The 14,346-nt window shown below is 39.5% G+C and overlaps 1 protein-coding gene across 10 annotated transcripts in view; it reads left to right on the top strand.

The window, feature by feature from the left end:
- Window positions 1-14,346, top strand: part of Unc-115a (Uncoordinated 115a) — a 112,235-nt gene that overhangs the window by 85,538 nt on the left and 12,351 nt on the right. For 3 of the 10 annotated variants that reach the window (XM_069506862.1, XM_069506856.1, XM_069506858.1), the window contains exons 2-14: window positions 1,349-1,509; window positions 1,623-1,741; window positions 2,144-2,364; window positions 3,281-3,501; window positions 4,111-4,281; window positions 4,613-4,684; window positions 5,633-5,816; window positions 6,130-6,257; window positions 6,887-6,998; window positions 7,519-7,667; window positions 8,009-8,088; window positions 8,643-8,788; window positions 9,914-9,937. In XM_069506862.1, the coding sequence (XP_069362963.1) occupies window positions 1,349-1,509; window positions 1,623-1,741; window positions 2,144-2,364; window positions 3,281-3,501; window positions 4,111-4,281; window positions 4,613-4,684; window positions 5,633-5,816; window positions 6,130-6,257; window positions 6,887-6,998; window positions 7,519-7,667; window positions 8,009-8,088; window positions 8,643-8,788; window positions 9,914-9,937 (1,788 nt within the window). Of the gene's footprint in view, window positions 1-1,348; window positions 1,510-1,622; window positions 1,742-2,143; window positions 2,365-3,280; window positions 3,502-4,110; window positions 4,282-4,612; window positions 4,685-5,632; window positions 5,817-6,129; window positions 6,258-6,886; window positions 6,999-7,518; window positions 7,668-8,008; window positions 8,089-8,642; window positions 8,789-9,913; window positions 9,938-12,447; window positions 12,525-14,346 lie in introns of all 10 variants that reach the window. The other 7 variants (XM_069506857.1, XM_034981451.2, XM_069506860.1 and 4 more) reach the window with 4 other exon arrangements.

Raw genomic sequence — 14,346 nt, 5'->3', positions numbered from 1 at the left:
TAGTGGCCCCATGGAATTATGCTATGACTGGTTAAAAATCTACTGTTTACTAAGCTATTACACTGATCGCGAGCAATTTACTCTTATCCGTTGAGGAGTTCCAGTATCTATCTTCGAAGATGTTCATCAGATCTTCACCAAATTGAAATGGGACCAACTTTGAAGTATACCCTTTCAAACAAAAAAAGAATTTTTAAAATCGGTCCAGGCGTTTTTGAGTACACGGGGAACATACATAGAACCTCCTCCTTTTTTGAAGTCGGTTAAAAAGAAGAACATACAATCAGCGGCCTTATCGCTGTGAAGCGATCTCTACCAGGCAACTAGGTTGAAGAGGATTTAAGGGCTAGTGAAACTGGGTTTAAGGTTGTTTTAGGCAGTGTGAAAATAATGTCCGCTATATGAGTAGGGCGTGCGCGGTGCGCGTACGCAGCGGGACGCAGCGACTGGGAGCTTATTTCCATTGATCGGCTTATCTGACGCAAAGCTATGCAGCCACGTGGCCTAGTTAAATTATTCATGCGTATTGGACTATTGCTACAGAAAGATGCCCTATAAATAAATGTAATGCTTTTTTCGTCGGCACCGCACATTCCGCATTTAAAATGTAGAAACACGGATGCCAAAAGCTTTCCTAACCCGGGATTTGATTGTATATAATGTTTATGGACAGTTGGTTACGCCGCTCGTGGTATTACAAATTTGATACAACCGGCCGCGAAAAATCAAATTTTAGTTAGTTTTTCGAAAATAGTAGACTAATCATACATCAAAGGCTTCATATTTGATTAGTCTACTATTTTCGAAAAACTAACTAAAATTTGAATCTATGAATAGTTCTTGAAGCTTGTATGTTCTGCTTGTATTAGTCTTCTAGATTATACAGAAACATTTGACAAGCGTTCTTCAACAGTACCTTTAATTTAATTTAAAATAACTTTATTGTTAATAGATTTACAGAGAGTAAGAATACAGGATACACTTAAAAAACAAAGGGCGACCTTATCACTAAAGTGATCTCTTCCAGGCAACCACATTGTACAAAGATGTTTTATAACAGTGATGACTAGAATCAGAATTCTGCAGTTTCTTCAATACCAGTTTTTCTGTCAGGATGTGCCACCTCTTTCAAATTCTTTTAGCCTTGAACAGTGCAGTATGAGTTGTAGTGTATATGTCATAATTATTTGTGTAACGAAAAATGTGGCAGATAAATCCAATTTTCTTTTGTCTAAAAAAATTCCCTGTTTTTCTCATCAAGTCCTTTGATTTCAAATTGGCCAAGTCAAGAACGTGTGTTATGATTACTAAAATGGAGTTGTTAAGTGTTGTGTGGTTGGTGTTGCAGGGAAGGTGGTGTGCGGCGCGTGCGGCGGCAAGTGCAGCGGCGAGGTGCTGCGCGTGTCGGACAAGTACTTCCACATGGCGTGCTTCACGTGCCGCACGTGCTCCGCCTCGCTCGCCAAGGGCGGCTTCTTCTGCAAAGATGGCCACTACTACTGTCCCCAGGTGAGTTACAACAACCGCTTTAATTAGGACCTTTTGAGACCTTGCCATGACACACGTCATCAGTGTTCCTCATCCAGCCTGTACAGATATTTATAAATCGCAAATATTTGCAGGACTACCAGCGCGCGTTCGGCACGCGTTGCGCGGCGTGCAACCAGTACGTGGAGGGCGAGGTGGTGTCGGCGCTCGGGAACACGTATCACCAGAAGTGCTTCACTTGCGCGAGATGCAAGTGAGTTTCGAATTGATCTCCGTTATCTGTTTATATCGTTATGGGCATACCACAAATCTTAGTTTCATTCTTGTTATACTACCCGCATTTTCAATGTACTCAGTAGTTCTAATCAATGATGCTACCAATGCAATAATCAATTCTGATTTCAAGTATCAAGATTTGAAAACAGACGATATTTTCTTAATCAGCACTCCAAAAAAAATTACACTAAATCCTAGAGGAGGAAAGCTTTATTCATGTCTCATGTCATGTCAGGACGTCATTTCCATTTCAATTACCTTCGTTTTACATTAGGTTTGTTTATGATAGGTTGGAATATGTTCTACATCATAGATACACCGTTGTTTCCCGACAGCGGTAAAGAAGTTTCACTTCAATAATAGCTAACTCTCTCAACAGACGCGCATTCCCATCCGGCGAGAAGGTGACATATACAGGTAGCGAGGTAGTGTGCGCGTCCTGCACCGCCGCGCCGCAGCGACACACCGCGCACACCACGCGCACGCGAGCCTCGCCGCCGTCGCCCGCCTCGCCGCTCACACCGCCCACGCCGCACTCGCCACACTCGCCCACGACGCCTACAGACCACGAGCGGGAGCAACGACAACCCGACCCCAATGGTGAGTTTGTCAGACTTCAAAAGAGTGGGTACTGACTACTGCGGGGGACTAAAAGGATTCGATCATCATCATTAATCACTAACTGACCCGCTATGTCTTCGCATGGGTAGATTTTCTGAAAATCCGAACGAGGACTTTTTAATGTTGGTATATAGACTAGCGCTTGGGTGCAATCAGACCTGGCAAGTGATGGTGCAGCCTAAGATGGAGCGTGTTTGCCTAGAAGATGACGCCTATTCACTCTTGACTTTATAGAACAAATATAGTTACTTACATGCAACATTTGATTGAGCTGTACGGTGGTATGTCAGTCAGTTAGATATTTTTTGATATGCAAGAAGATTAACTATAGAATCATTTTCTAAACCGACATCCCCTGGGCATACTCTGTACGCAGCAAAAATGTTAACCTTTCTTTTTATTGCTTTATTTTTCCTTTCTTTTATTGCCTGTGAGCCCTTTTACACAAATTGAAACACCGCGACATTTGGCCCCTGTAACACGTGGTCAATCGAGTGTGAAAACAAAAACAAGCAGTCCCCCCGCGCGGTTTAACCCTGCTCAAATCCCCAATGTGGAAATCTTACACCGGCACTTACCAGCCTAATACGCTAATACAGTTTTAATTTATTTTTATAGTGCTTCTGGTATTCGATACCTTTGTGGATTGTTCCAACTATTTAGATATTTTACGGGTTTGGTTGGCGTTATGAAGTATTTGGCTATAGGACATAATTTCCTATGTGGTTTAATGAAGCAGTCTATCAAAAGTTTTTTATTGATTAAATTCATAGAACCCGAATATAACCGTGGTTTTTTTTATAAAAATTAACTTTGAGATTCATATATCGTGCGTGCACGCTATATCGTGTTTCATGGTCTTGATGTACACTTATGTGTGTAATTTTGCGTGCAGAATGTGCGGGTTGCGGACAAGAACTTTCGGAAGGACAGGCCCTAGTGGCCTTGGATCGGCAGTGGCACACGTGGTGCTTTGCGTGTGGAGAATGCGGTACGGTGCTGCAGGGCGAATACATGGGGCGCGCAGGCGTGCCGTACTGTGAGCGTGATTACCAACGTCTCTATGGCGTGCGATGTGCGTACTGTCAGCGGTACATTTCGGGGAAGGTGCTGCAGGTGAGTTTATCTGGTTAGTTATGGTAAAATTGTCTTAAAAATCCAGTTGGACCTAAAGTAAAAGATGTAATACACCTTTGAAATCGAAGGAGTACTCAAATCTGTATACAGCACCGTTCCCACAATCAAAAACAAACCCCTCCAATTTCACAACCATCGTGAGTTAGCACTCTTTTCGGAGCAAAAACAGTTAAAATATCCTATACTCTGACACTACTTATTGTCAGAGGATAGTTATATACGAAAAAGGAAATCCTACTTGATCATTGTGTGTTCCTGCGAACATTGTTCCATTATCAGAGTAGATATTTGTAGGTATTCCGCTTCATGTCAGAAATCGACGATAAGAAATTAACATAAATTGCGCAGTAAAACATGTTTTAATAATTTTATAACAGAGCGCTGATTTTGATAAGAATCTGGACTTACATTTCCAATTGTCTTCTATAAATCCTGGTGAAATAAATTTAATCGTTATATTCTCCTGCAAACATTCTTCCATTATCAGAGTAGGTTTTGGTAGGTTTGCCATTACATGTGAGAAATAGATGAAAAGCTAGCTAAAATAGCTTGGATACCAGTTGTAAACCTCGCGCTTGTTGTGTATAGGCCGGTGACAACCATCACTTCCACCCGACGTGCGCTCGCTGTAGCAAGTGCGGAGATCCTTTTGGCGATGGAGAGGAAATGTTCCTTCAGGGTGCTGCTATTTGGCATCCGCGATGTGGGCCTGCGCCCCATGCTCCTCTGGATTTAGAGCGAGCTTCCTCAGAGCTACAGGTTTGTGGATTTTAGCAGACTTTATTGCTGGAATGAAGACCGTTTTTAAGTCCAGCTTCTAATTTAGCCGAGTAAATATTTACTAGAGTTTGACATTACATCGGATTCCTACCTGAAGCCATAGCATGTTTTATTATTAAAATACGATTAAAATATATTCATTTAATTACCACGTAGTTTCATCATTATTGTATATTTTATTATTTAGTTGAGAATGTTGTAGTTTTTTAATACATGTGCTTAGAATCATATTTTTAGTGTCTTTTGTTATATTAGAGCTTCAGAGCATTTGACATTTTTGGTTTATTTTTTGTTGTTTTTCATGTGGCAGTTCTCGCTGCGCTCGCGCACGCCCAGCGTCAATGGCTCGTACTGCAGCCCCTACAGTAGCTTGACCAGGAAGGTCCGTTCATTATTTTGCATTTTTTATTTTTTAACATTATACATATTCTCTCCTGTAGGCAAAATCCATTTTTCACTTTCGTCACTTAAGCTACATAAAAAATTACGCTATTTACTCATTCAGTTTTTCTTTTAAGTTAACGTGACACTTGTAGAAAATGGGTTTAGTCTATATTGTTAATAATATTATCCGAAGGTTTTCATCGTAGTTAGTTTACTTATTCTTCTTTTATGATATTTTTTATTTCCTGATAGACCATTCTTTTTGTTTTTATTTTATTTTCAGGTTGATTTATTTTTAGCTGGAATCAAATCAATCCTAATGTAATCAAATAAAACATAATTTTTGCAAAAAATTAAATATCTTCTAATTTGTATCGAGTTTGAAATCGAAAATATGTGTACATAAATTCTCAAGAGAAGCTCTTATGAGGTCCCCTTGGGAAATGTTGTAATTTCTTATACTATTTCTTGTTGTCCTGCTTACTGATAAAGTTAGCATACTCGTAAAACTTGTAAGGTGTTATTTGTCGGCATTCTAGATGGTATCAGCGATTTTATGCGGATTAATGGAACTCTTTGGTTTTTCGGGATAAAAGTAGCCTATATTTATCTCTGGAATACAAGCTATCTCTGTACCAAATCTAGTCAAAATGAGTTAAGCAGATGGGCGTGAAAAGGAAAACAGACAGTCATCCTTTCAGTCGGACGACTTTTTGATCTCGTCTGTCCACCTAGTGGGAGGGTCTTCCAACTCTGCGCTTTCCGGTGCGAGGTCACCATTCTTGGGGCCCCAACGTCTATTGGTTTTTCAAACTATGTGCCATGGCCATTGCCACTTCAGCTCCGCAACCCGCTGAGCTATGTTGGTTACTCTGGTTCTCCTACAGATCTTCTTATAACTCCTTTCCTGTACTACAGAAGTTTATAATATTAGTATGGATTATAGTACGGCTACCGAGCAGTGTCGCCGGGGCTGACGCTGCGTGAGTACCGCGACTCGCGCGACGAGACGTGCTCGCCGCATCGCATCACCACATACTCGTACCTAGCGAGCGAGCCGACCACGCTGCGGCGATGCGTACAGCCGTACGACAGGCCGCCCACCTCGCCACACTTCCACAGGCCGCCATGTGAGTATTTCTGGGACTATTGGCGTTGTATGGTTCGGAGGTGACCATTTTTTTCTCTTTTTTCATAATTTTTCGTGTACAAATAAATTAAACTAGCTTATGCTCGCGACTTCGTCCGCGTGGACTACACAAATTTCAAACCTCTATTTTACCCCCTAGGGGGCTGAATTTTTAAAAAATCCCTTCTTAGCATGCCAAATTTCAGCCCGATCCGTCCAGTAGTTTGAGCTGTGCGTTGATAGATCAGTCAGTCACCTTTTTCCTTTTATATATATTTAGATTAAATTAAATTAGAATTTTTTGTTGCTTATAGCGTCTGCTAGCACGCGCGCCAGCTCTCGCGCCGGCAGTAAGGCGTCGTCGCGGCCCGGCATGCGCGTGCTCGTCGACTCCATCCGCTCCGAGACGCCCCGCCCCAAGTCTCCGCATATGAACAACGAGGTGAGGCCCTGGTGCACTAACCACGTTACACTTGAACTTCTAGTCATCATCATCATCAACCCATCGCCAGATCGCTATTGAATACGGGACTCTCAGAATGAGAAGGGTTTGGGCATAGTCTACCACGCTAGCGACAATACTTTCCTCGCGAAAAAGCATATGTTTTTAATCACGTTGATTTGTAGAATACAGAGTGTAACCAAAACGCTAGAAAAAACTCAGCGTTATTATTATACTACCTGAATACAATCCAATGTCAATAACCATTTGCCTTATCTTATAGTTTTAGTGATTTAGAATTTATCAAATCCGCAATGTGTGCGTGCAAAACTCGGGTCAATGCTCCGTCTACAACGCGGCATTGACTTTTAACCTTTAGTGTCAGTAGGATGTTTTACTTGCAATATATTGTGAACTAATAATTTTAAGCTTATTTCGTGGTTTATTGACATATAGCAGTCAAAAATCGCCTAATGAATCGGGGATGTACCCGTTTTATGCAATACAATATTGTGAACTTATAAAAAATACAAGATTTTGTTTCAAAAATCTTATCAGTACTATGACCTGTGTTCGTTTTTGCTAGCGTTCTGCTTACATTCTGTACCGTCAGTGCTATCTGTTTGCAGGAACCAATCGAGCTATCTCACTACCCCTCGGCCTACAAGCCTCCGCCCGGCACCAAGTCTAAAATAGAGAGAGACGACTTCCCCGCGCCGCCCTACCCCTACACGGACCCTGGTGAGTGGTATTACAGTACGCGGCTGAAAATTATGTACATCTACATTTACAAGGAGACAGCGGATTTGTAGAGTGTTCTATGTCGTGGAGACCGACAAAACGTCATATAAGTATAAGTGACAGAGACAACGCTCTACAAAGCCGAAATGTCATTCTAAAGGCTGATGTACCATATTTTCTGCCGCGTACTGTACCTCCTTTCCCACACTGGAACAACCCCGCTTTATCACACTGAAAGTGTTCTATTTTAACGCTGCAACTATCTTTTTCCCACACTGTAATAATAATACCCTTTGCCACACTGAAAACTTACAGTAATATTCGCGCAATGTCACCACAATTGACCCCTTCCTTACACTGTACCCCTTTGCCACACTGAAATTACTATAGCTTTTCATCAATGCCATTTTCCCCTTCCACTCACGTAAATTAAAAGTGGCTTGTTTTGTTAAAAATATATGATGATGAATTATTTAATAGATTTTATTTCAGTCAATTTAAAGACTGTTTCCATTGTCAGAGCGTCGGCGGCGCTGGTCCGACACGTACAAGGGCGTGGCCGACAGTGACGACGAGGGCGAGCGCGTCAACGGACTCAACGGCGACGTCGACCCCAAGCTGCGACGAGAGGAACAGGAACTGTCCAAGATCGAGACTGGTATCGCGCAGGTAATTTTTTTATTAGCATGTCTTTATTAACTCGATTTCTTGTTGATTTGTTTGCTTGTCTGTGTGCTACAAATTTTATAATTGATTTTAAAGTTGAGCTAGTGACTTAAAATTTTAAACATATCTCAGAAGTACTCATTTACACAGACATTCCTGCTTTGTAGAGCGTTGTCTCTATTGTCTGTATACCTATATGACGTTTTGTCGGTCTCAACGACAGGGACAACGCTCTACAAATCTGCTATCTCCTAAAGGTACATACTTTCGACCGCGTACTGTACTCAGAATTGATTGATTGAAAAATTCAAGTGGTTTAGTTAATGTTTATTTTTATTTTGCAGGTATTTTTGAAAGAAGTGAAAGAGCGGGAGAAACTTCAGCAATGGAAGAAACAAAACTTAGACCCTAGAAATGCTAGCAGGTATTTCTTCATTTTTAATTCTTATACATTTTCTTTACTTTATTCCGACCTTGGGTCGGAGTTTTATGCGATATTTAATTATTTAAAAACACAAAAGTTGTAGGGTGTGTGCCCAGGATCGAACCTCCGATCCGAGTAGAAGGCGAACGGCTCAACCACTAGGCGCTGTCACGGCTTTTTATTTGAGGCATTCATCATCATCATCATCATCATCATGATCAACCCCGCGCTGGCTCACTACAGAGCATTGGTCTCCACTCAGAGTGAGGAGGGTTTTGGCCATAGTCTACCACGCTGGCCAAGTGTGGGTTAGCAGACTTCACACACCCATGAGAACATTATGGAGAACTTTCATGTATGCAGGTTTCCTCACGATGTTTTCCTTCACCGTGAAAGCAAGTGATTTTTAATTACTTAAAACGCACATAACTCCGAAAAATAAGAGGTGCGTGTCCGAGATCGAACCCCCGATTTCCGAGTCGGGCGTCTTAACCACTAGGCCATCACGGCGTTTTAATTGAGACATTAATAGCCTGAAAATGGTGATACTCCAGGACACCAAGTGCGTCTCGCGAGGCGGGTATCAGGCTACGCTACTCGTCCCCCGTGGGCGCGTCGCCGTCGCGCTCGCTCGACTACCCGCGCGCGCTGGACGTGGCGCCGCTGCCGGCCCGCCACCACCACGTGCCTTCCTACAACGGTATGTGTCAGCACTACACACTACACTGAACACTATACACCCCACAACTCAAACAACATAAGGCAACATAAGGCCGGACCGCATTACAGCGGCGCTTCGCGTCAAAATATTCTCTACAGAACATTCACTGTTACTTATTCCCTGACGTAATGTTGGCACCATTGCAAATCACACAATAATAAACCCTAAGTTCTAAGGAATAAAGCAAACATGGCAATAGTGCCAACATGACGGCAGGGGTCAAGTCATAGTGAATTATGTCTGTATGCAGTGCCACTCTAGTACGACATGATTGAAATAAAATTTTGACGCTTTATGCCGCGCCGTGCAGTGCCGCTGTAATGCGGTCCGGCCTTTACTTACCTAAAAGGCATGCGTATATGCATGCCTTTTATCACATACACATCACGTAGACGCGCTTATAAGCTGGTTAAAAAAACCATTGAAAATATGTTCCGGTAAAAATGATATTACACAATCGAAGTTTGTGTAATTGATAAAAGAGCGTGGATTTGACTCGCAGCTTGCTCTAGCAATGCGTGCGACTGCGGATACATGGCATATTATTGTAAACTGAATCTTTGTAAAGAGCAACCGAGTTTCTTGCTGGTTCTTCTTGATATACGCGCGTCCGGTTTATTGAAGCGCGAGATGTAGCGACTAGCGAGCGTCTAAGCGCGCATACCATAAGGAGCGTAATACGCGCAGTAAATATATACGTTAATCTGAAACCACTCTTAAACACTTCTTGCACTAAATAACATCATACTACTATAACTATTACAGTATGGAGTGTAGTAGGCTATGATGCCTTTTAACACATCACGACATTGTCAAACAAAATGCATTACTTAACACATGCACCTATACAAAGACAATTATAACAAACAATGTCGATATCAAACAGATAATATAAACCGCTATTAGACGATCAATCTGTCAGTTCGTAAACTAAGGTTTCCGAGTTTGACGTCGAAATGAAAAGTAAATATTTTGACATACCCTACCCGACCAATTTGACCATTAGTCATCTAATGGCTGCTTGGAAATTCTTACATAGTTATTTAATAAAATATAACGCGATGCTAAGGACAGAGCATAGACTAATATGTTTGAATCTTACAGTATTTACGTACCATTTGAACGATGGTGAGTTATCCCATGTAATCTAAATTCCCTTAAGCTTTATTATAAAAACAGAGCATTTTTAATTTGCCTCATTACTATCATTACTCCATTTCGTGCGTAATTTTGAATATTTAATTGTTGTAATAATTCATTAAATATTTAGTCTAGGCTTTGTTCAATCATCTCAGTTTATAATGGGCCTCTACACACGCTCAAATCTTTTGTCCCATCTGCATGATACTTCAAGTCAATCTACACACGTCTGACTGTAAATATGTTCACTTGCCATTCTAAACCAGTTATACTATAATGCAAATTAGATGTTAGACTTGAACGTGTATGTAGGCCGTTACAAACGTTGTATTACGTAAATAATTACATACAAAAAATATAATTAATAATAACAATTCCACAAGATTATGGCAAACACTTTCATTAGGTAACGAATTTTAAAGGGAAAATATATTGAATTTGAAAGACATTTTTAATAACATAGCAAATTGGTTATAAGCATCTTTAGATAGGCCAATAAGTTGGTAGCCAACTTATGTCGGAGGATTGCCAGCGAAACATACAAAAAAAAACTTATTTCAATCAGTATTCGAGTCGGTAAGTCGTACCGAGTGGGCAGCCAATTTACAGACGTGCGAAAAGTCAGCTGCCAACACAAAATCTGGGGTGTCTGAAGATGCTTCAAATATTTGAAAAATATTTATTAAACAATATAATCAGTGGAAATGTAATCAAAGTGTAATAGAACCCCAATTAGACTAACGTCCGGACGCTCCATACCGACGCGAGGTGAGCCGTGTATTCCCACTTCCTTCCACATATCATGTTCGAATGTCCATATATCGATATGCTTAATGCTGCTATAAGCTTTGCAAGCCGCTAGCCCTATTTGTTACTTTTCAAAATTTTAGAGTTTTTTTTTTAAATATATAATTTTTTATTGGTACTGTTGTTTATAATTTAATAGCTAACTAGCTACGAGCATATTTTGTGACTTGCTTGGCATTACATTTGTTTAATTTTTTTCTCCCGCAGTAAAATGTTATTACAATGCAAACTATGATTTAATAGTTTTAATAACAATTTATTAGTATCGGTTCAGTAGTGTCATCGGTACAGTATGCGACAGAGAATAATATACATCGACATTGAAGAGATAGCGGTTTTGTAGAGCGTTGTCTTTGTCGTTGAGACCGACAAAACGTCACATAGTGACAGAGACAACGCTCTACAAAGCCGAAATCTCATTCTACACATCGATGTGACAATATTTTCTGCCGGCTATATTACACGTATTTAGAATAGAAGTTTTGATTGGAGATTTAATAAATATATTTTTTTCGGCGGTGAACTTGCGTTGCATAGTTTGTGCTAAGCTTAAAGCTTCTTACATAGTATTGCGTGAATTTGTAACAATTGTCTTCGTCCAATTTATATTATATCGCTTCGTTGGAAAATTAACTTTAATTTGTTGTATTTAGAGCGTATTACGGAATGACAACAGCATTTTATACGATTGAAAAACGCATGTGCTTAATAAATATTTTACGATACAAAAATATACAATATACATTTACAATATTATACAAATGAACTTTATTTTAATTTACACTATTTTGTATAGATTGATATAATATGTATTAAGATTTATGATATAGGTATGCAATTATATTATAAGTGTAATTTATATTATATTTATGAACATATTTGAAGTATATCATATAATTTTATTATTGGTTGCAGATCTATAAAATCAATATGATATTTAATTAAGCATGTACAAGATGGATCCACATTATTTTGATGGAATCATTTATAAAAAAAATCATTTACAAAATAATGAATGAAGATTTGCTATCTAAATATTTGTGGTTTTGTCGTTTTTAAATAATTAAGCAATGTTCACGTGTGCAAGCAATAAATTAATTTACAAAAACATAGTAAGAATGTAAAGGAGTAAAATTATATTTTATTAGTTAAACCAATCGACGTTAACATTGTTTTAAATAATAATATACAAACGTAACAGTTACGCACTTGATAAAAGATACCTCTTGGAATAAAAAATGGCTAACAATCTGAAGCAAGAACATAAAGTAATACGCGAAGGAATTGGTTTTTTACATGGAACATTTTTAGTGTTTGATAAACGCTTCTAATAAAACTTGACACACTGTTACTTTATACACAGCTTATACATTTATATTATACGTTGCCAAATGTATAGCAGAAATGTGTATAAGCCATGTATGAGTATTGTGTAAATTTTTATTATAGGTTGGCTGGTGAGGTAGGCCCCTCTCACCTACACACTATATACAGGTATAGTGTGTGAGTGAGACGGAATGGTTAACACCGCTTCTTGTTTTTCTTCTGACACGAGTTATATTATAAGGACCTGAGAGATGGCTTGGAAATGTAACATCAATGAGGGTACTTTGAAAGTGCGTACGTGTTACGTGTAGTTAGTGTAGTGTTCGTGTGGGTTCGTGTAGTGTGATGCGTGTTGTAATGTGTAGTCATGCACGCGCCGCCGCGGCCCGGCTACGGCCTGCGCTCCAGCACGCTGCCGGCCGGCGGACTGCGCGGCTGCAACGTGAGTACTGACCCCTGACCCCTAACTCCTTACAACCCCTACCACTTACCCTAGCAATATTATACCCTACGCGAACGGACGATGGACTGCGCGGCTGTAATGTGAGTAATAAACCCCTTACCCCATTAAAATAAGGACCCTACGTTCAGCGTGCTACTGGCCAGTGGACTGCCCGACTGCAACGTAGGTACTGACCCCTGACCCCTTACAATATCCAGTGAAACTAATAAAAACTTTACGCTACTGTGACGTTGTAAATTTTGAACTACTAACTAGCGTTTCGCTTTTAATAAAAATCAATTTTGTTCAAAGTATGTTGGTGCCACCTAGCATCAAGGTGCAGAACTACGCGTGGGTCGATGTTCAGAGTTCATTCGAGCCACAATAGATGGCGTTTGCTTCGTTGTCAATTGTCGTAAAAATAAAACAAAATAATTAAATAAAACCATAATATCATTTGTTTATTGTTAAGTCATTAACAAAACGGTTCTTATAATATATCCTTAGGTTCCGCAAATATTCAAAAATGAATTGGCTTCATGATCAAACTAAATGAGAGCGGCCACACTCGGGTTGCGTCTGGCAACACCGATTGGTGAGATTTAGAATTTTTCTGGAGTCAACATGTGAAGACGAATTTTTTCGTTCCAGGAAAATCTCACTCTTTTTCGCCCATGGCTTCGCCTGGAAAAATACAATAGTTATAAATTTAGTCATCCTAACGTATTTCAATGTTTCATCAATTATGTTCCAGTTATTTTACCTTCCCAAATAAATGAGGATAATGGGTTGTGGGTGGACTCCTGAAAACCATTGGTGGCCAGGAGTTCAATAGGGTTTCCGTTTGCGTTTCCGTTTGCGTTTCCGTTTTTAGTTTTCGGTTTTCGTATTTATTTCTTTTGCACATTCACGTTGGCAACTTAATTTCTATGGATAAGACTTGGTGAAAATCTTTGTAATGAAACATTTCGGTTGTGAAGAATCAAGTTAAATCGAGTTTTGGGAGCTTGGCCGATGCCGTCCAGCTACATTGCAGTCTTCGCACCTACAAGTAAGCAAATGTTTGTATCCTGGAACAGTTTAGTGAACCTTCTTAGTGTATGTGTACAGTAAGAACCCTGTCTTTACTACTGAGCTTTTATTTTGAAACAATTTTATGAATTTTACTGTGTCATTGTCTATTCCATGCCAATGGCATCTTAAATTTAAAACATAGATTTTATGTACTATCTACCTAAGGCATTCTAATGTATCTAAATTAAGTCTTGGCATTAAGCTAGAATAACTAAGCATTATTAGCCATCACTATGTATTAAGCGACCCCGGTAAAAGTTACATTAAAAACAATTTTGCCTAACATCTAGCAAATTTCATTTATAACACCTCATATACATTACAAGGGAGTCGACGGCTAGCTTCTATTCTTTACTAGGTAGATAGATCAAGTAAGTAAAATTATTTTTTTTTTCCTCTAATCTTTGTAAGGTGGTAGATTATTCCGTATCCGGGTATATTTCTATTCCGCCCAATTTACCACCCTTACAAATCCATTTTGTCGAATCCACATTACTTGATTTTTCACTCACCATAATTGATGAAATAGTTAGGATAGACTTAAGAATATTGTTTTTGTTGTGTATTTTGCTTGTGTATATTTAATAGTTTAAATAACTTCTTTTGTGTTTGTGTTTAACCAATTAGTATAAGGCTAAACATAGACAGTTACACAAGCTCGATATTTTGTTAAATGTGTTTTGACTTAACACAATGGAACAGACTTTTGCCCAGTTTCATTCACTTTTGAAGGACGAATTGTGTTATG

This window comes from Maniola hyperantus, chromosome 24 (assembly GCF_902806685.2).
Source record: "Maniola hyperantus chromosome 24, iAphHyp1.2, whole genome shotgun sequence".
NCBI classification, from domain to species: domain Eukaryota; kingdom Metazoa; phylum Arthropoda; class Insecta; order Lepidoptera; family Nymphalidae; genus Maniola; species Maniola hyperantus.
The sequence above is the reverse complement of the archived record's forward strand: the minus strand, read 5'-3'. Positions and strand labels throughout refer to the sequence as shown.